Consider the following 23,892-nt stretch of genomic DNA (forward strand, 5'->3'; position numbering starts at 1 on the left):
AACTAATCAATTAGGGAAGCAACCTAAAATTAAGGAAAAATTTCCTGACAGAACAATTAATCAGTGGAACAACTTCCCTCCAGAAGTTGTGGATACTTCCACACTAGAAGTTTTTAAGAAGATATTGGATAATCATTTGTTTGAAGGGGTGTGTACGGTTTCCTGTCTAGGCAGCGGGTGGAGTAGAAGACCTCCAAGGTCCTTCCAACTCTGTTATTCCGTTAACTATTAACTGTTGCAAGAGTGTTTTATTATAGTCTTTAATGTCTTCTTATGAAAGACTTTTTAAAAAGGGACCATTTTAGATAGGGTTTATTTAACTATGTCCGAACTAATGGAAGACTAAGAGTGGATATGCAAATAATTCCAACATTTTCCAACATATTAACAAAATTAACTTGACTATTAACTTATCTAACTTGCTAATTAGCAGAAATAATTATTCAAAATTTTGTCTACTACTCATCTAATCTCAAGAATCTAATGAATAAATAACAAAGGCAATTCCACAAAGTTGAATCATAAAATGTAGGCATTGTAAGGACTTTGGAGATCTAGTCCATTACTCTTCCAGTGCAGAAATTCACTACAACACAGGAATCCACTCTACTAGAATATAACATTCCTGACTATCCAGCTTATTTCAGAGCTTCTAGCAAGTGAGATTCCACCACTTCCCATTGTTGAGCAGCTTTTACAGTTATTTTTTATGTCCAATTGATGCAACATGTTTCAGATATCTCCCATTATCATCACATAGCAATTGTCTTCTCTCTTTACATTTTTGATCTTCTCACCTGCAGACACCTCTGCTCCAGCCTCTAAAATCCAATATTTCAACTGTTCCAATCTTTATAAGTTTTGCTTCCAAAGGTACAGGCCTGGCCTAAATAACATATTCTAGATATGGCCTGACCAATGCAGAACAAGAGGAACCATAACTGTTCCCTTGGTGAAGGGAAAATAGTAAGATTTGTCTTCAGGGAGTATTTAAAGGTTCAGTGCTGATGAATTATAACACTATGAGAAGATGTGTTTTGAGAGAGGAAAATAAAGGACCAGGAAGAGTTAAGATAACGAAGAACAAATGAAACAAATGATGGCGAACAAAAGTTGATGGCAGAAATAAAGCAAAAGGTAAAAGAACCTGCTGCTGGTCTTTGCTACTCAGATCTGTTCATCCAGCCTGACTTCCTCAACCCTTTATAGAGGTCTGGCTTTGAAACAGTTTCCTCCCCTGGCTGCAAATGGAGCTTTTGCTCAAACGGCAATGCCAAGTGGACAGTAAAGGAGCTACTTTTTGCAAAAAAGGAAAGACTATTTAAACTTCTTCAGCTGATACTTGAATTCCAGTCTTGCTTATGGGGTAGAATGGAGCCAAAGGACATAAAGTACTACTGCCAAAATGGCTTATCCCTGTAGTTGGATTTTATACCTTGATTTTATGGTTTGACAGACTAAAGCTTCAAAGGGTACTATATTTGCCTTAAGCCTGCTTCCCTGAGAGCTTAAAAGGGACAAACAACAAATTAAACAAATTGTAAACAAATCAATCTGTCTCCCTACATTTGATGTGTCCATTTCACTCCTGACACTTGCATCATCTCATTGCTATGTTCTTGATCTTGACACTAGACATCTCTTGATGAAGCCTAACTTGCTTTGCATTCATCCTCAGTTTGTGACCTGGTAGACTCAAATCTGCCTTATTTTATGTTTAAATTATGTTTACCCAATATGCCTTTTAATGGAGCCTTTGATTCAAACTGTTTGTACTCTTGAAAATCCTCCTCCTAGTATCTACCCAATGTTCCAGCTTACTAAGATCCTGAACCTTGACATTGTCACCTAAGGCATTTATCATTCCCCTATCTCTGTACATATTGGATCATTATATTTTCTAATCTCTCATCCAAATAATTTATAAGCACAGCAAACTATGCAACATCTAAATTGGAGCCTATGGAACCTTCCTCCCTTGAAGTAAAGCCACAGTTCTGAACTTATTGGGATACAATTGTTCAATCAAGACTCATAGTTGATCCAAGATGATGTAATCTTCTTTGATGGAATTGTTTGGGAGATTTTACTGAATATTTTGCTGAAATCAAGATATACTTCCCTTGCACTGATAGTCTGTCAACCCTGTCTAGATGGGAATTGTGTTTTGATGGATATTCCTAGGCAAGCATACTTTAAGTGTAGTGTATATATGCATGTAGATATGCATATATGCATATGCAGAATGTTAATCTGAATTTATGTATGTGCTAGTTTAAAACATAACAGAAACTTTTAAAACTTTAAAAAATATTACTCTTATTTAATCTCCCAAACGATTCCAATTTTGCTTGGGAATTGGGAATAGCAAAACTAGCTGGCTGCTTTGAGTGTGAATGAAGGATTAATAGAGGGTGATGTGTTTCTGCCTGTCAGAAATGGCAGTTAGACTGTTGTGATGGGTCAACCAGACAGAATGGATAAATATTAATAAAGCACAGTAGGAACTGTTGTTGCCAATCAATATTAGCCTTTTCTTCACAGAATGAATATGGAGTCTATGAACTATTCTGTGTATTTGAAAATCACATATTTTAAAGTTGTGCATGCAATGGAAATGTTTAGGAAGCAGTGCTTTTTAATAGAAGTGGAATCATAGAACCTCCTTGATATCTTTAAATCAATTTTCTATTTTTCATGATTTGATTAAGTCTGGAAAAAAGTGATGTTGCTTTATGAGTTTCTTTGTGGAATTTCCCATGAAACCTACAAAAAGAAGAGGCTGTTTTAAAGAGTAGCAGAGAACTCTTCTTGTGTGGGGTTTGGACCACATTTTCTGAACAATTTTCTAAGTATACACTCCTCTATTCACAATAATTATCCACATATAAAAATCCATACACATAAAGAACATGCACAACTTTATATATACTACATATAGGTCAACATTTTTCTTTCTCATTTTTTTCTGATGCAATCTCTCTATTTTAATTGATGTGATACCAAAAAGTGAGAAAAACATCTAGACAGTTCAGTTTCATTTACTCTCTGAACATATTCAAGCATTTAGCTTAATCTATAAGCACTTAGATCTGTATAAACAATTACATTTTCTGTATCACCATGCTCCTTCCTCACCCATGAATTTTTTCACACCTCCTACATCAAGGCTCGGAGGATGGAAACAGGCAATTTTAAAATCCTGAAGTGAATAATAATATTTGTACAATTCTAATGGTAGACATTACCACCATTTGGATTATTTAAAAACCAAAGAATACCAATTGAAGATGAGTGCCAACCTGGATTTTTAATTCTGAAAGGGATTAAATTGGATGGCATGCACACAGTAGTATTTCCATTTGTTTGCAATAATTTTTAATAGAGTTTTAACAGATATAGTAAAAATGAATAAAATTAAATTAAAATATAAAAGCAAGAAATTTAAAGAGTGCAAGAGAAAGAACAAGAAAAGAGACAAAGTAAAAGAGAGGGAAAAGGAAAAAAGGCAATAACAATGAAATGGCTCCCAACCTTTATCACACTGAGCATAATCAAACATCATAACTCTTCAACCTCTCTTAAAATTAAAAGCAAATTTGTCTTCTTTCCATACCTTAACTCAAATCTATACACAATCTGGAAATCATATTTTCAGTGTTGGTTTAGCAAAAAGCCTATTAGAAGCTAACAAAAATACCAAATTAATTTATTGTTGCTGTTAGTTGCGAAGTCATGTCCAACCCATTGCGACCCCATGGTCAACGTTCTTTCAGGCCTTCCTGTCCTCTACTATCCTCTGGAGTCCATTTAAGCTCACACCTACTGCTTCGATGTCTCCATCCTGACACCTCATTCTCTGTTGTCCTCTTCTTCTTTTGCCCTCAATCTTTCCCAGCATTAGGCTCTTCTCCAGTGAATCCTTCCTTCTCATTAGGTGGCCAAAGTATTTGAGTTTCATCTTCAGGATCTGGCCTTCTAAAGAATAGTCAGGGTTAATCTCCTCTAGGACTGACCGATTTTATCATCTTGCAGTCTAAGGGACTAGCAGGAATCTTCTCCAGCTCCGTAGTTCAAAGGCCTCTGGTGATGATTAAATAATCCAGTTTCCACATACTTTCCTTTTGTGCGTCATAATTTTCATCTTTAATTTATTGAACTGGAGTCTCGGTATTAGGTCTTTCAGCAATCTTTGGCACTCCAAAAATTTTCAACTCAATATATATTTCAGTCTTAATTATTCTCTCAATAATATTTATATATAGAATCAGTGAATAGTTAACAGTACATTTCTTATCAGCAAAGAGTGTTTACATCTTTACTCAAAACTCTGAATTTCTGATCATCATTTAGGAGTGATTGAACTGCCCTTTGCTAGATAGTGTGCCAGGAGGGAATGGAGAATTCTGAATGGTGTGTTACAGAAATTGTTTAAGATATTTTAGAAAATCAGATATTTCTTTTCATAACCACTCTGTATGAAAACATACAAAATGTCTGCCTTGTGTATTATAAACTGTCTTTAAAAACTCCAATAGTTACAAGCTTTGGCAGGCTTCTAAGCTAGATTTATAGTATAGTGAAATATGGAATTTCCATCATTCTTCTTTTTTCTAATCTCCCCAATGACTTTTTTTTTGCATGTGAGAGTTTATTTTCATGCAAAAAGGAAAATTCCTATTTTCATGCAGCTGAATGTAAACAAAGGAACCTACATATCAAACAAAGGAACAAAGTTTTCAATTTATTTAAAGATCTGATGTTCACATAGGCTTTATTTTTTGTCCTTTAGTTTTTTATGGACATATTGGATCTATATATGATGTAGTCTTGATATGATAAACTGTACAGTTTTCTGGGATTTTATCATCGACATAACTGACAATTTGCATAGTTCCAGATTTTCCATACTTATAATATGAATGGACTGAAAAAAATATCGAAACAGTCAGCACGGGAATTGGAGTTCACATATCTTTAATTGCTTAGTTTAAAAAACATGGGTTTAGAGCACAACAATCATAGATAGAAACTCCACATGAGCATTACAATTCATTCAAAAACAGGTCTTAGGAAATATATAGAATTGCAGTCTCTCTTGTGATCCTTTCCCTGGGTTGCTTACCTAAGTATTGTATTTTATGTAATAGCTTTTTTTAATATAGCCTTGCTTAGTCAGTGACTTACTATGGAACTCAGCAAGCGCACACGTGCACATGCATACAAATATTATTCCTATGATTTTCTCCCCTTGTGTTTACACTTGAAATAAATATTCTTGCATTCTGGCACTACTAAACATGGATACCATAAAATGAGATGACATTTTAAACACAGAATAAATGTAAATAGAAAAATAAAGTACTGTAATTTGCAAAGAAGTAAAAATGAATGGAATTGCCATAGGGATATTTTAGTATTGACATTGTAGAAGGTCAAGAAAAATGAAAATATCTATGTTTTGCAACATAGGAATATTAATTTCTAGGAGCTTAAATGAAAGATCAAAGGTCACTTTGAATTTCATTGCTCTATCCTCAGCAATGTTGTCAAAGTAATAGATATACAATGTACATGCCATGGTTTTACCTACTAGAAAAAAAGTGCAAAATTCTGCTTGTACATTTGGACTGGGAATTGCAAAGGGGTAAAGAATAATTATAACAAAGGGTGCAAGCCATAATAATTAGAGAAAATCCCCATGTTCAGTGATAGTCTAGCAAACAAATAGCAGGCCATTACTTTCATGCCCTATGTGTCATACATTATTTCATGCCTTTTGCATGAAACTTGGAAGGCATCTAACTGGATTGCTACTAAAAACAAAGTTGGACTAGAAAGATTTTTGTATTTGTTACTTTGGTATCAGTGTCTATCTGTATCTACTACAGTCCACGGGTGCAGAATGTGGATCTCTCAAGATATAGAATGCTTCACTTACAACTAGCATGGTCTATAGGTAAAGGTCTATAGGATAACAGATTATTTTACTATCTGGGAAAAAGAAAGAGAACAGCACTCTCACTCATCCCCTGTGTAAGAGGAATGGACCTGGCAACTAATTTGTTCTCTAGCACTGGTTTAATAGAATGTCCATCACTATCTTGAGAGTATTACGTTAACTTCAGCATGACTTGGTGTGACACATTTCTTTCCTCCAACAACCTGTGATATTTATTTCCTGAAATGCCTAAAAGATAATAGAATGGTGGTTTAACAGCATTTGATATAGCAAAGGTTTTGCCTTCAACTTATATGAAAGTTTTAACACTGGAGAGTGAAGGTATTGCTTCAGTACATTCTATGAAAGATTAACAAAGCCAGGAAAAGAGGCATAGATGTCTTAGTAGGATATAAAGAAATAAAACCAGCTTATTCCTTGATGTTTTTTGCTCCATGGAAATAAGGAGAATTTCTTTGCAGCCACCCCCTTCCTATTGCTTTATTCTCTTAAAATCTGGTAATTGAAAACCTATCTTGTTCTTACAGAACGGTTTTGCTATTGTGAGGCCCCCAGGCCATCATGCTGAAGAATCAACAGCCATGTAAGTACCAGGGTATATTACCCATCTTGGAGTGCTAGGGTTACTGGCAATCACCTGTACTGTGGGTGTCTCAGAGGAGCTCTAATTGTTAGCAGATGACTGAAAAGGCTTTCGAGGTATCCCAGAAGGAGATTTATGATCTCAGAGATCATACAGCTTTTTTATAATACACACACACACACAAACACACAAATGCTCCTAAACATTATTTATAGCTGTTTCCTGACCAATGTGCTTTATAAAATTTCTGTTCTTCTCTATTCCACAGGGGGTTCTGCTTTTTTAATTCGGTTGCAATTACTGCCAAATACTTGCGAGACAAGCTAAATATAGGCAAGATATTGATTGTAGATCTGGTATGTATTCTTAATGAGCATCATCATTTTAGTGCATTTAGATAAGGGGGGGAGAGAGGAAGGGAGGAAGAACAAAACTGTTACATTTTCTTCTATACATTAGTCTTTTCTGCTTTTACTACTTAGAAGTAATAAAGGTGTGTGTTTTTCCTTTGAATTTGGGAACCCATTAAATTCAGGATTACAGGACTGAAACCATAAACATGTATGTTTCACTCCAATGGTGTTAACTGCAATTTTAAAGAGAAAAGGGGTAGATCAGGTTGATTTTTACTGTTCTTAAATGAACTGATTCTTTCACTATTGAAATGACCCACAGGTACCCAAGTTTACTTTTCCATTCAGAATATTAATTTGAAATAGTTTAATTTAATTGCATGATTTTGGTTTGGTAGAAAGTTTGATTTTCTTCCTTAAACTGACAATAATTTGGCATGTTTTGCAACAGTCATATATTTGAAACAGGATACTATTCTTCCCTAAAATAGTTCTAAAACATGCATACTTGTTGGTTTTCATGCAGAAATATACTATTGATTGACATTTATGTTTTTAAAAAGACAATCATTGTGATTTAGTTTTACCTATTAATAAAAACACAAGTTCCAAACAAATGATTAAGTGAAATTAATTGTCATACAGCATCTTGTTTATATACTCTACTCATGAATAATGAATTGGGCTTTGCCTTCTACTTAAGCACCAACTTTATCCACAGCCTAAAGGAAAATTCAAGGATTGATTTATGAATACTATTTTTATTTTGCCTGCCATTTAGAAGGAACAATGCAATAAGACTGGAAAAACATGGGCATGAAATAAATCTTGGTAACCAAAATCTAACCTGTTACATTTAATTAATTTTTGCAGATAATAAAAAAAAATGTAGTATATAAAAAGGATGAGGTTAATCTAAATCTTACTGTTATTAGAACTCACAAAATAATTATTACTACAAACTCATAGATTAAATATGTAATAATCCAAATGTACTTTACACAGTTAAGATTGCACAAGAGAACTCAGGCTAATATTTAATTTTAGAGCTGTAACACGAGCATTTGAATTATACACAAGAGATCAATTTCAACCATTAATAACAAACCAGCGAATAGTGAGACCTTGAATAAATTGAAATTGATCAATTAAGTTCCAGATAGTATAGTCATCGTCTTCCCATGAGTGCTTTCTTCCTTTTTGTCCCAGAGAAGTTTTCTTCTATCTGCCAGTTTGAAACACTAATACACTAATACTGTTTTTGGAAGCTTCAAGGAGTTAAATCATCAGAAAGGGCCACAAGTGGTCTGGGAAGAACACTAAGTTCTACCGAGAAAATAAAAGGACTGTGCACAAAAGAGCAGCAGCATGCACCAGATGGTCTGTGAAGGATGTCTCCAACAGCTGAGTGAATTGATTCTAAGAAGAATAAGGCCAGCTTTTGGGACAGCCATGTGAAGTCAGTGAGATCCATCAGAATCAAATAATTAAAAGAACTAACTGAAGACAACATAATTGTTACGCAGACAATTTAATTGTTAAAAATCCACCCTAACATTTGAAATCCAATCTGTAAAATAAGACCAAAACTTCTTATGCAAAAAGTGTACATGTATACCCAGGTCTTTCTATGACAGATACATGAACAACAAATGATAGTGTCATAGATATCAAGAGACATTTGTAATTAAACATACTGTATTAAACTTAAACTTATACAGCAAAAAATATTAAATAACTGACAGCATCTTTACAGGTAGTCCCGGTGTCACAGTTAACAAATGAATATTTATTTATTTATATCTCACATGTATTATTTTTAATATCTCAAAGTGAGGAACATATCCAACATGCCTTACTTCTTACATTTTCCGCATAACTACCCCCCATTGAAATGGGTTGATTTGAGAGAATGTAACTGGGCCAAAGTCACCCAGCTGGATTTCTTGGCAAAAGAAGAGCTTGAATTATAGTCTTTCCACTTTCTAGCCTGGTGTCTTAATCACCAGACAACCTGGTTATATTATATAACATATTACATAACTTGGATCTTTATATAATATATTCCTGTATATAGTCTGTAATAGATGTAGCATTGTAAGAATAAATGTAAAAATCAAACCCAATGCTACAGAATCAAACATATATTCACAGCAATAATTATCATTATAGCTTTATTGATTAGTCTATAAGCCATAACAAAGCATAAGGTTCAAACACATATGACCAATAAAATCCTATACAAACAATTGAAAATGAGAATCGGGTAAAATACAATAGTTATAGGATAACATACAAGCAATAACTATCAATAATTCATCTGTCTTGAAATTCTTTACCACCAACATCCAACAATAACCATTCAGAGGAAGAACATTCAGATGGAAAAACTAGTGAACAAGTGCCATGTGGTCAAACAGCCAAGTTGCAGTGTTTGCTACCCTTAGAACACAACCAAATTGTCATAAAGAGACCACAGAACTCTTCATGCAGATCATGCAAAGACATTGTTAGGAATTAACTTCCATTGGACAAGTGCTTGGATCTATTATCTTTACAAAATGGACATCTTGAATACCATCACTCTTTTGCTAAGTGATCAAATGCAGGAGTTCAATTTTTCAACCAGTTTTGTTGATCAACAAAATAAATATGAGCATGGACAATACAAGTAAAAAGATTAAAATCCCACAATGGAAACTATTGGTATTATTCTTCATGCTGTACATTTCAGTCAGCACTGTATGCGATTATCTCAGATGTAAGGAAAAGCAGAAACAGCAACATGAAAATTAGAGGGCATAGCAAAGGACTAAGTAGGAAAGAATCATACAGGAGTTAAAGGGTCCAAATCTTGTCAATTTGATGATTAACAAAATATTACTTCTGGAATCTGATAAACCATCATTGCTTTAGAAATAAAGGCATATAAAATGAATTAAAAGGAACTACACTTCTATTTCCACACAGTAATTACCTCATTCTCACCCATGGGAGATGGGTGAGAGGAAAAGTAGTGGGGCATCCAATCTTTCTTGCTTGTATGTGTGGTGCTATTCAAATTTGGGGAAATATGACTTCAAATAACCCGGAGAGACAACTTCTTTATCTCTTTATTGCAAATGCTGTTATAACGTTAATAGTGAACTATTAAAACAGCTTCTGGGCACAAAATTCAGATTGTGTTGTGAACAGTAACAAACACACTCCACAGCTGTTATTTCTACTGTTTATTTCATGAGAAGTTGTTAAATAGCAGGTCAGTATGGGGATAGACTTGCAGCTGGCCAATGTATATGATAAGAGGTATACTTGTAGCCATGTTGAAGTGAGGAACTGTGCAGACAGATAATTATAGCTCAGGAATTGTAGATGGCTCAAGAAGACAATAGATGGCTCAACAACAAAAATGTGGTATTGTATACAAATGGTTGTATTTGTATTGTATACAAATCAAACCAAAGCTATGAATGCAGATATACTTCCCTACATATTATGAAGTATATAATCATAATTATTTGGTTTAAATATCCACATGGTCTGCATAATACCCTACATAATAATATGCCATTCCACTATTGATTGAAGAATCAGTGTGACTCCTATCTTCCAATTTCAGCTGGGGCTAGAAAAAGAAAAAGCAGGGTTAATATGCAGCAATAGGATTCTTTTGTTGTAAAAATAAGTTCTTGGTTTCATGGATTTTGGTTTAATAAATTTAAATTTTAAAAACCCTATTTGCTGAAGGAAATTTTTCTGAATTTTAGAAATAATGGATTTAGTTCAGATAATCCTAAACTTTTTTTTCAAAACCATATTTACTATTACTACTAGTAGAGACCATTTTATCCTGACAATTATACTTTCTGCTGAAAAGCTATCATTTATTGAATATTAGAGTTTAATGGACATCTGTCCCCTTGCTAATCCATTCAATCAAGGATTAATTCAAATTTAGATTTGAATTACTGCTTTATTTTAATTCAACAATTGCATTGTTCTTTGGATCATATTCTTCACTGAAATACTCTGAATGTGCTTTAAGTTTCCAAAAATGGTGCAAAATAACGAACAGACCAATTAGCAGGTAATGCTAATATTAATTTTAGGAAGCTATAATTATATGCTATAGATATTCATTTCCAATATTTAAAAAATACAATGCTGCATTACTTTTTTTTATTTCAGATTTTTTTTATTTTTATTTCATATGCCAACACGTATGAAATATTTCAGTTAGCCTTGACAATTCTTTAACTGTCACAGTTTGTGATTATGAGCACAGGGAATAAGTAGCATAGTCAGATTACCTCAATTTATTTTCCTCCGTTTGGTCCCTTTGGATGGGAAACCCATGGCCCTTCATATCTTCTTGGATGTTAATTCTTTAAGGCACAGCCCACAAAGCCAATGACTCAAATTATGATCCAACAGCTGGGAAGTCATAGATTCTCCACTTCACTTGAACTTTTTCCCTGTTTCTTTAAAGATTGAGAGTAGGATTAAATTTTGAATAATAAATACCAGAAGGAACTAAAGCATTCTTATATTATAGCCTTTCTCAACTTAGTATTTCTAGACTCATTGGGATACACATTCCATTATTAGCAGCTATAGCTACTGAAATTGGTAATCCAGTAGTTAATTATTACTAGACAATAATCCAATGGTCAATTTGCTGTGGATGTTGTAATCCAATAACTCTGGAAGGTGCAAGACTGGAAGGTGTTGTTTATAAAGAAACAACAGAATAATTTTTTGTGTTAAAAAGCCACATTAAGATAGAACTTTGTCTGATCTGTTTCTGTTATTATGGATATTTTTCAGATTTGGCATATGATAAAATTAATGAAAACTTCAGATCTTATCCACAGTCTTTAGCTTTGATTTTTAAAAATGTTGTAGGTAGACTTTCTTGAATTAGGGAATACTGTTTCCTGTCATTTATTTATTTAAACAAATATTTTATATAGTTACCCTTCTTATCATTTTTAATCAGATAGCTTAAAAACAAACTTAAAACTAAAAGAAAATTCTATTTAAATAATATATAGGAGAAACCATAATACACTATGTGCCTCTGACTGGAATGAAAAAAAGTTCTCTTTTCTAATACAATTACTAACAAACAACAGGGATCATTCTGGTACAAGTGCCTGTAAGATCATCCAAGCCATTTCCAATTTACAAAGGACCTGCAGGGTTGGGGCCCACCATACTTCCAGGAGAATATTATTTAACAGGATAGGTACAATGATGGAGACAGCCATGGCAAATTTGTTTGTAATTGCTATATCCCTATTATAGCTATAATTCCTTATGTTTTGTATTTGAAACCAATATTAGAAATATGTCTTATTTTTATATGAATCTATTTAATTTTATAAATCAATATGTAAAGTGACATCTAGATGCAGTTTCAAATTAAATAAATAAATAAATATAATTTACACAAAATGTATGCATGAAAATCTTAGGCAAAGTTGCAGTAATGAAATAATATGCAACATTTTTAATTAGGATATTTTTTTTGCAGAATACATATATAACAAAATGATGCATTAAAAATTAATCTTTTATAAAAAAAATCACTATGGTAAATATATGGCTTGAACCAAATTTAAATCTGGGGGAAAGAAAAATTGAGAGAAACTAAAAATGACAGATTTATTAATCTGTACAAGAATGTAATAAAGCTCTGCATAGTTGTATGTTCAGAATAGACGTCTAATTACAATGTAATCCAATTTATTATCATCATTCCATAATCAGTTAGTAGAGATTATCAACACAAAATAAAGCCTACAGGAACATATCCTCATATCCTAGTACACATGACTCCACCTATATATGGAAATATCATCCACTATGGGAAGATCTATTAATCCTTTCACACAGGGATAGCATTTAGAGAATGCTAACCTTGGACATAATTTACTATCTGCACACAAAGCATGAAATTGCAGTGAGGGACTTCTTGGGCCAGTATTGCTCTCTGCTGCTAAGAGAGTCTCTGCATTTAAATACTTCCACATACAGATATGAAGACTTCAAGCCAATACAATGTCTTATGATAATAATAGATCACAGTAAGAAAGCTTAGTAGAGGAACAAACTACTCTTTAGAATTAGCTTCATATCCTCTTGATAATACCTTGTAACAGTAGACTATAGCAAATTCCAACAACCCTTATTAGATTAATTGTTGACAATTTTCCTGAAACAGGAAAAAATTTCAGTAACATTGCCTATACCTCAGATATGTCATTATTCTTCTACATTTGATAAAAATGTAGATGCAAATAAGGTGGAGTTTATAATAGGGCATAAATGAAGTAAGTGGAACATAAATATAAATCAGGATCCAATGATTTGATATAATACCATGGAGAGATTGGTTGTTTCTGAGCCACCAAAATAATAGAAAGAACAGGAAATCACAACTCTTTCTTTGGATAAAACCGAAGAAGCATTCCAAAAATTCATTCGCTATGTCAAACAATGGAAATTTGTAATTCATAAGTTAAACAGCTTTCCCCGAACCAACTGTCTGCTATGGGGGCTATGGCTTATGGAAACAGAGTCAGTTTATCTGAAATAGTGCAAGTTGCAAAGACTATATTGTTAGATGAGTGGTAGTAGTTTTTAAAGGAGTAAAAGAACAAATTAAATGAAGATTATGTATATTAGCTGAAGCAGATGTTTTTCTAAAATCAAATACCGTAGCGTTTCTGAGTATTTCTGCTATTAGCAGGTCCAAGGTAAGCTCCATTAGTATTTTTCAACTAGCATACAGATGATAATGTGCATCTAAATCCATCTTTCTGTGAGGTAGATGTGTGGTTCAAAAATGTGATACATAAGTAATGGGCCTTTTGGTCAGGGCACTATTTAATTACTTGGACTGATTTCTGTCTTTGTCATAAAACGTGGATCGCCCATTTCAATTAGAAGTTGAAAGAACTCAGATTTTAAAGACTAGGTGGCCCACAAATTCTTACAGTCAGACTCCATTTGTCTTCCTTATATTTGAAAATCTTAAAACAATAAACTGTAATGATGATGTCTTTAATTTAAATTGAACTGTATTTTGCTCTTTCACTCTTTCACATGAGTTGTTTTCCTAGAAATCACATAATCCTACATTAGCATGAATATAAATTTATCTATTGAAACATTATACATTCATGAAATATCCCATGGGATTATTGAGTAGCTCCACTTTGTATTGCCCTATTAATTTGTGAACTTGAATATTGGCTTGGACTATCATTAAATAAATAGCATATGATAGCATATTCAGATTTCACTATTTGGAAGACTCATATCCTCACTAGAACAGAAGATATTTAATTACATCAAGAGAAAGACCAAATAATGCTAGGTCACTTACTCCTATTTTTTTTAACTTGGTGGGTGGCCATGTAAAATCTATACAGCCACAAGTAAAGAAAAATGTTATTGTTCTATAGACTGATTAATTAAAGTTCCAGACTATCAGCTTTAGAAAAATGAATATAGTTTTGCTGCCATTATAGACTAGAGTTTATTTTATTTTACTCAAATCTAGAAACAATCAATATTTAGTTGAGAAGCTATTACATGAGATCAATAACTATGACTCTGAGAACCAATTTGATATAATGGTTAAAGTCTTGGCCTAGAAAGCAGGAGACTATGAACTATAATCCTGCTTTTGGAATGAAAGTCAGCCTGATGTCAGTGGGCCAATGACTCTCTATCACAATTGCAATTGTGGGGAAAATAAGAAGAGTTAAGAATATTAGATATGTTCACAGATGTTAGTTACCTGTAATGTAATGAAAGTGGAATAAAAATCTAATAAATTAATTTTATATTTTTCTTGCTATAAAAAAATTAATAGTCCTAAATTTCAGCAACTGTTAGTGTTACAAAAAACAACCATCTCCTCCTCACTCCTGTCATATCCACAGTGTTCACTATTGGCTTCATTTTATTTATATATGTTTTATACACACAGAGACACACACATAAATGGTCTCCCGCTGGATTCCCCTGACTGAAGCTAAACCCTGGCTTGAGATCCCAAGAGTCAGCAGCTGCAGCTCTGAAATGATGGCCTGGGTCATCTGGTGGAAGCAGAGCTGACAGAAGCTTCACTGGCCTTTGTCAGCAGCTAGGCCTACTCGTGGTTAATAATGCTGTAGAGAGGGCCAGGCTGCCATTGGGATTTCCTGAGATTAACTGGCGAGTGGGAGCTTGGAACTGTGAACTTCATGAGAATTGTAGGACTACCCTGCTACTTAATTTCCAGTGCAGCATAGCAGGCCTTCTGGCTATTTTTCTGGCTACCTTCTGCAATCTTGCTTCTGTAATCCTCTAAATGTTCTGTAACCGGGCCTGGGAAAAGTGCTTGGGGAATCCTGGGGCTGGAAGGAAAAGTTGAGTGAGAGGTGACTGTGTTGGTCTCTTTCCCTCGGGTGAGAGCTGGGGGGGGGGGAGTGGCTCTCTGCGTGAGAGCAACCAGGCAGGTTGCCGTTGAGTCGATATATTCTGAATGCATTGAGAGATAAGGGGGACTGGATGTGACCCCTCTATGGCAATGAGAAAGGGGTGGTGTGAGTTTGATGGCACTGAGAGCAAGGCTATAGTGCCTGTAAGACTCACCTTGCTCTAACTGTGTGTCAGTGGGATGAGGTTTTCTCCCTTTTTAAGGAGCAGTGTTGGGGATGGGGGATGGAATTGTTCTGAGAAAGGCAGAAGAGATCAATCTATTTCAGTGGTAGAACAGGTTAACAAGAGATATGGGAGGCAGGGGGGAGGCAGGGGGAACATGACCTCGGTATTTAATATAAATGTCGTGTTCTTCCCCTTGCACTCACCTCATTTACCTGGTCAGCAGATCTGTGGTGGCCCTGGTTTTATGCTACTGCTTTTAAATATTAGATCAGCTTGCAATAAGGCTAGTCTTATTGCCGATTTTATCCTTGAAGAGAACTCTGATCTGGCTGGGCCCAGAGGGAGGTGTTCCCCTCATAGAAATGTGCCCAGTGGGTTATAGAGCATGGCACCAGTACAGACATCAGGGCCAGGGAGGTGGTGTGGGTGTTATTATCAGAGAATCTCTAGTAGCCTCCAGAAGCACTGGTCCACCAGTACCTGGCTGTGAGATCCTTTTCTTAGGTTGGGCTCAAGGGATCAGGTGGGATTGCTGCTGCTGTAATAGTATCACTACTGCATGGCAGCTTCCCTGGACCTCGCTGCAGGGCTGACCTCCCATCCCTGGGGGCGGGGGCAGACGTAACCTGAGATTTCATAGGGTGGGAAAGAAGTCCATAGGATGGGGAAGAAGTTATGAATCCGTAGCAGCTGTAGGAGCCACTACCTGCTGCAACTTCCATGATCCTGTCCTAGGTCATCGAGAGCCTCACTAGTAATAGTGGCCACACATCCAATTTTGTGTTCTTGTCAGAGCAGTACCTATGTGACTTGGAATTGGTGGACCCGTCCTTGGTCCCCTTGTTATGGTTGGATCGCAGTCTGGTGGCAATCACTCACATTTGTTCCCAGTTACTGGTCCGGTGGAAGCTCCTGAGGCAGGTCCCACCCTGTTATCTGGGAACAGTTTGACCCTGTTTCACACAAGGAAGTAGACAGAATACTAGGGAGTATACACACAAACACCTGTGTTTTAGACCGAATGTTGGTACTTACCTGAACGTCCATTCTAATGATGGGGATGGGAGGTGCTACCATCGGGCTATCATCAATCCTGTCTGGTCCATAGACTGTGAAAAAGTGTTGCAGCAATACCTCTACTCCTTTTGATCAGTTCCTCGAGGTTGCATGGAGTAATGATCTGTAATAGAATTCACAACAAGGGTACCCCCTTGTACGCTTCAAGGTGCTACTTGTCACCTACAAAGCCCTTCATGGTATTGGATCTGGGTACTTGAGAGACCGCCTACTGCCAATTACCTCCACTTGACCAATTAGATCCCACAGATTAGGCCTCCTCCGAGTTCCATCAGCCAGTCAATGTCGACTGGCAACCACGCGGAGGAGAGCCTTCTCTGTGGCAGCTCTGACCCTATGGAACGAACTCCCCATGGAGATTCGTACCCTCACCACCCTCCAGACCTTCCGCAGAGCCCTCAAAACCTGGCTGTCCCAACAGGCCTGGGGCTAAAGACCTTCACTGTACCCGAATAGTATGAATGTTGTGCTTTTAATGAAGTATTGTCCTATATGTAACTTGGTTTGTCTCCCCCTCCCCCTGAACTGTGAGCTGCCCTGAGTCCCCCCAGGGAAAAGGGCGGCATACAAATATTAATAAATACAAATACAAATACAAATACCCCCTCCCTGGACAGGCTGCTACGACTAATAGGGTGGGAAGTAGTACCTTCTGTCCCCATCATTAGAATCGATGTTCAGATAAGTACTAACATTTGTTCTCCATGATGGGAAGCAGGAAGTGCAACCATCGAGATGTACCCAAGCTACCATCCATAGAGTGGGGAAGAAGTTATGAATCCCTAGCAGCTGTAGGAGCCACTACCTGCTGCAACACTCTATGTCCAAAAGACACTGATGCATAAGTGTCTAGTCTGTAGTGTCGAATAAAAGAAGTAGGGGATGCCTAAGATGCTGCCCTACAGATATCTTCAAATGGCACTCTAGTCACCCATGCTGCTCTGGTGGGTAGAATGCGCGGTGATACCCTGAGATGGAACCTTGCCCTTGGCTTCATAGGCCAAGGAGATAAGTTTTCTCAACCATCTACCTATTGTGTTAGGGGTTATCCTAGCCCCTTGTGTGGCCGGTTGGAAAGACACCAGCAATGCCTCCAACCTGCAAAAAGAGGCAGTTTGCCTGAGCCCTGCGGGCATCCAGCCTTTGCCAGAGATGCTCCCTTGTGTTGGAAGGAGCCAGACAGAAATTGGGTAATACTACCTCATGCGCTCTATGAACGGGAGTATTAATTTTAGGGAGAAAGGTTGGGTCTGGTCTTGATATTACCCTGTCCTGATGGAAAATGCACAAGTCGTCTCAAGATGACAGAGCGCCAAGCTCTGAAATACGTCTCGCCGATATAATAGCTATTAGGAATGTGACTTTTAGAGTCAATAGACTCTAATTTTAGAGTCAAGAGACTGTGCGAATGGGCTCAAATGGTGGTCCTGTCAGTGCCTGAAGGACCAGCAGTAGATTCTATGTAGGGAATCTGTGTATGACCGGAGAAGGCAAATGGACTGATGATACTTAGCTGTATGTCTCGATCTGTGGTGAGTTAAATGATGCTGTGTCTACCTCTTGCAGTGCCTAAAGGCTGTTAGGGGCTGGATGGGGAACACCAGGTTGAAACTAAACCTTTGCAAGACCTAGTGGCTCTAGGTTTGGGTTTCGTTCATTCAGGGAGAATTGCCACCTTTGGTCTTGGATGGGGTGGCACTACCCCAAACAGCTCCTGCACATAATGCAGAGGTTTTCCTGCATTCATGACTCCTACTCAAAGAGCAGGTGGCAGTTGTGATCATATGGGCCTTTGTGCAACTGCTGATTGTGCACCAGTTATGCCCTTTCCTTGCCCAAACTTCCTATTCACAGTCACTCATGCTCCAGTCACTTCCTGTCTTGACTATTGCAATGCGCTCTATTTGGGGCTACCCTTAAAGAACATCTGGAAGCTCCAGTTGGTGCAAAACGCAGTGACCATCATGGTTTTATGCAGACACTGTCTGGTGTGTATTACCTCTCCTGCGGGAGCTGCATTGGTTGCGGATTTGCTTCCATGTGCAATTCAAGGTGCTGGTTGTCACCTTTAAAACCCTTCATGGCATGGGACCAGGTTATCTGAGGGACCATCTCCTACTGGTCACATCTACCCAATCCATTGGAGCAGGGAGGCAGGAAATGTTGTGGGTCCCATCCCCAAGGAAGATACACCTGGTGGAACCCAGAAGAAGAATCTTCTTCGTTCCTCTCTCTGGAATATCATTCCCCCAGGGATTAAAATTGACCCCGCTCTAATACTCTTCCGGAAGATGCTGAAGACCTGGTTCTGCCAGCAGGCCTAGGAAACCCAGGACAGAATGGATCCCATTAAATGTCTCATGTCATCCGCTATTGCCAGGGTAGTGGATGGGAGTTGGGGGGTGATTTTGTTATATTGTACTATATTAATTTATTTGATTCTTTTTGTTAGTTTTTATTGTTTTAAATGTGGTTTTGTATTCAGTGAGCTGCCTTAAGTCACCATGGGGGAATAGGTGGCAATATAAAACAAACAAACAAACAAACAAACAAATAAATACACACATATATCTCACTCACTCATATACCACTCATCTCCTAATAATCATAACTAAATCATAACTAAAATTAAAAAAATATTGTATCATTTATGATACACTAAGTAGTGAATTCCTTAATCATTAGTATTTAATCATACTGAGTATGTTGTGTGAGTGGAAAAGCAGAAATGAAAGACCTTCTGAAGTGCTATTTGTAAATAGTAGTTATTATATTATAATTTAAATCTTTGACATTCTTTTCCTTAATCTCTTAGACATCTTTAAGTTAGCTCTCTTCCAAATGCTATTGTATACAAGGATCTCCTATATTAAATTACCAGTCCTAGTCATAAATTGCTATTCTAACACAAGATCATTCTGCCTAACACAAGATCATTCTGCCTTTTAAAGCATACCAGAAAAAAACATATGAACGTTATAGTTGGAGATGATAGGACCATAATATCTCTGAAATGTAATACATACGTTAGTGAAGCTTCTCACCAGAAATATGACCCTGTTCATGATTTTCTTCATCTATGAATGGAATTAAAGTTTCTCATAGTGAATGAAGGCAGGACTTTGGATGGATATATAGATGGATGGATGGACAAATCCATATATATCTCCTTATTTACATTTATTTACACAGAAAGACACACAGATACACATTTAAGCAAGAATGAAGATATTAGCATGGTAAAATAGCAAAGAGCCTTACAGGTATTTATTTGAATTTTATAGAAAAATAATAATTTTGGCAGATTTTAGAAGCAGTTCTGTACTCATTTAATTACATAGTTGCCTAACAGCATTTCTCTGAATATTGCACCACTCACTTCATTGATATATTTGGAACTCATATATTTAGAAGATATGTTCATTCCACTTTCTATTTACTTACATGTGAGCCAAACTGACTTTCAAATTCTTCTGAGAAAATTTTCTCTGAGTCTTGCTGCTTTCATGGGTCTAGATGGAATGAATGCAAAAGAAAGACTTGTTGATAACTACACTCAGAACTCCATTAGCAAGCAAAGATGTGTTCATTCATAATAGGTTTAGGGTATTTTAGCTGAATTATAAATAAGTTTCCATTTCCCAAGTGTCCTTATTTATTGCTTTAGCTTTATTCTATTGAGTGTTTAACAGCACAAGATTTTAATGTTTTAGTTTCATCTTTACTACATTATAATTTAGCCACCTAGAGTGTAACTTTTGTAGACAAGCAAGATATACAATTAATAAATAAAAGCAACAAAAATAAGAATAGCAATAGACTTCATTCTAGTTTAGTGAGGAATTATATAGCAGGGACAAAACAAGTATGTGAAAGAAATCCACAATTAGCTGCCCTGACCAAAAGAATAGCCCCAACCTGATCTCCACTATTTTTACTGAACTATTGTTTCTGGAGTGGGCAGCTCTTAGATATTTTATTGCTTATTGTTTTTCAATGTGGTGATAAATATTTATTAAAATTGTACAGAGTACCATTCCTCAAAGTTTTGAAGTAGCATGCAATTTATTCTTGAAGGAGGATGTACCAACAACACTCCTGCCAGCACTTGTGGAAAAGTGATGGGCTATATATGCGATGTGTCCAGGGATGAGAAGGGAAATCGTAGGAGAAACATGCTAAGCATTTTGGAGATAGTGATAGTCTTAATAATTTGAAGAGAACTGCATATGCAAATTGATTTAATTGCAATATTAATATTGATGCAAGTAGTTTTATGTTCTCTGTTTCATGGTAAATTTACTCTGAGTCTTTCAAGTTGGAAGTGGCAAGGCCTTAATATATTGTTGGCAATGTTGTTTCCCAGATTTCCCGCAAATAAGGTAGCATACAGTTTCTAGTGGTCTCATTACCAAAACTATTATGCTTAAAAACATTTCTTTTCTATACTTCCCTTAAGGGAACCCCATGCTTTTCCAATGAGAATTAATTTAAGGAAACATAATAAGCCTTACTTTTTAAAAATGCTAAAAAAAAGTATTACTGAAAATATTTAGCATGCATGTAATAGCTGTATAAGGCACCCAAAAGGTTAGGTATAATTAATTCTTGGTCAGAATATTAGCAAATTTAGTCATTCATCAATTGTCCTGCCAGCTCATATCATACCAAATGAATGGCATTTGTGGCCTTTGGAAGCTCAGTTTGTTTGAAACTAATGAGATCATATTCTTACATATCAACTACACCGTCAAGATTTTATGAAATAAAGGATAAAGTCCTTTCTGCATCTGGGTTCCCTTTTGATGTGGGTGTTGCTACTGAGGGACTTCTAGCTGAACTGAATGTTTCAAGGAAACCAATTTACTCAGCTGGTTGCAAACCCTTTGACCTCAGAAGTAGAATTTGGAAAATCAATGAATGCATGAACTTTTTAGTGTTTGTCAAAAATTGCAAAAAACAAAGACTTCTTGAAGTTATAGTCCATAGATCCCTTTGTAAAATACTAGTTTGTATTTTCAAGTTTTGCCTATCCCCCTTTTTAAAAGCCAATGAAACCAAGTTAATTAAGCCTGAGGGGTTATGAACTGTTGGCAGTTAATAAGTCATAAAATTCCTCCATAAAACAGGATGCTAGATTCCATCACTGAGACAAGAAGTACAAAGGGCCGGTGTATAATATCTAATTGTACAAAAGGACTGGGATTTCTCAATGACTGCTCATCTGGAGTCTCAAGGGCATGCTCACTGTGGTTTCCTGATTTTTAGAAGCCAGTTTAAAAAATGAGTGTATTAAAGAGTAATTTGCTTGAAAGTTCAGGAAGTTTAGCGTGGTGAAGGGTGGGTGGAAAGGGGAGAGAAAAAGAGAAGGAAAGAATGAAAGAAGGAGGGAGAAACACTAAAACTGAGACACAGGAGAAAGAGAAGAAGAGAAAGCAAAGAACTCTCACCACATTGGCTTGGACATGATTGCATTTGTCATCTGTTTTCTTTCCCCTTTAGGATGTTCACCATGGCAACGGTACACAGCAGGCTTTTTATTCTGACCCCAGCATCCTGTATGTCTCCCTCCATCGCTATGATGAAGGCAACTTCTTCCCTGGCAGCGGAGCCCCAAATGAGGTTAGGTTTATTTCTTTACAACTCCATTTTTTATTTGTATCTTTTCAGGTAATTGCATTGCATGATTACCCCTAATTTTCTCATCCTACATTGGTGCTCTAAATTGCATTAGATTACCAAATGGCCCACTGGGAGTGGGGACAGGGTGGAACAAGTGCATAACCCAGAACAGTCCTTGTCAAGTGGGGCCAGGTTGATTTGACGTGCTGTTTGAAGTTGGTTTCAAAAGGACATTTTTGTGCATTTTCTTATTTTGATTCACTCTCTGCCTTTCCTCTCCATTTTCCCTCCGGCATTTCCCCCTCCTTCCCCCTCCTCCTCTTAGGTTGGAAGTGGCCCTGGTGAAGGTTATAATATAAATATTGCTTGGACAGGTGGCCTAGATCCCCCCATGGGAGATGTGGAGTACCTCACAGCATTCAGGTTGGTTCCTGTTTCTTTTTCAAAGTGCCAAATAGAAGTACAGGCTGAAATCTACCAGCGTTGGAATACAGCAGCCTTGACAATCAGAAAAATGACCCATGGTGGAACTGGCTTAAAGAAAACATCTCTTATTATATAGTATCTGGAGACCTCTTTTACTTTACTTTACAAAAAAAAAATCAGTGGTAATATGCTGGCCACACACAAAATAGAATATGTTTATTTGTTGCCTGAAACAGATTGCTGGAGAAGTTTTGTCTCTCCCCCCTGTAAACTGCTTAATAAGTTTTTTAAAAGTCAAAAAATGAATAGATCCACAGAAAAACAGACACAGAGAATCAATTAATGTAAATACATTTTATTGCAGATTTTGGTGATTTTCCAGCAATTTACTTCATTATTACCACATTTGGAAATCTGTTCTTTCATAATAATAATAATACTAACCAATGCATTCATGGTATCTTCATAACCAGAACCATGCATGTTTCCTGGAAAAAGTGAAGAAATATTTTGCTATGTGATGGGACTGTATTTGGTATTTTGGCTATTGTTCCTTTAAAGTGCCTTTAGTCATCATGAGTGAGTTGGGTTGATATATATTATATATATTGTTTGTCACTATAGTTTTCTGGGATATTTTTGACCTTCAAACTAACCTGCAGCCTTCCTATTTCTGCAGTCTTCAATCCTAATACTAAACAGATTTTATATTGCTCAGGTTCCCAATCCAGATTAGATCAGCTGCCACTTGTTGAATACTAAGAAAAGGCATATGGAAGAAAATCTCTTTGATTTGCATTGACTATTATTTAAGATTGAAATGCCAGGATTTGAAAAGAAATAGATATAAAGATATAGATTGAAGAGATAGTTGGCTTTACTGATTGACAATCAGGTGCAAGTGTGAGTTTCTGCTTGTGAATTATATATTTCAGGAACTCGAAATATGAATTTAGTCACATATAAATCATTCCTCTGCATAGTGATCTGTATTTGTTTGGGGTCTCACAGAATCTTGTTGGACAGGACCTCTCTCAGGCAACAGTGTGTTTAGTGTCAGCAAGATTTTGCTCTGTTTTCAATTAATACATTGCTTTGGATGTTATGAAAATGCTCTTCTAACATAGTTGAAAGTATTACTAAAAACATACATTTGGTAAATAGCCTTTTGTTATTATTATAGTATATTTACTGCACTAAAATTAGGC

General features: G+C 36.2%; 1 protein-coding gene across 1 annotated transcript in view; it reads left to right on the forward strand.

Moving 5' to 3' along the window:
- LOC106556994 (histone deacetylase 9) overlaps nt 1-23,892 on the forward strand; it is a 173,693-nt gene that overhangs the window by 56,300 nt on the left and 93,501 nt on the right. Inside the window, exons 7-10 of the mRNA XM_087714371.1 lie at nt 6,490-6,545; nt 6,814-6,901; nt 22,139-22,258; nt 22,584-22,681. Coding sequence (XP_087570497.1) covers nt 6,490-6,545; nt 6,814-6,901; nt 22,139-22,258; nt 22,584-22,681 — 362 coding nt within the window. The remainder of the gene's footprint in view (nt 1-6,489; nt 6,546-6,813; nt 6,902-22,138; nt 22,259-22,583; nt 22,682-23,892) is intronic.

The sequence above is a fragment of the Thamnophis sirtalis genome, unplaced genomic scaffold, assembly GCF_051295495.1.
Source record: "Thamnophis sirtalis isolate CommonGarterSnake01/CBP01778 unplaced genomic scaffold, rThaSir2_p1.2 scaffold_4, whole genome shotgun sequence".
In the NCBI taxonomy this organism is placed as follows: Eukaryota; Metazoa; Chordata; class Lepidosauria; order Squamata; family Natricidae; genus Thamnophis; species Thamnophis sirtalis.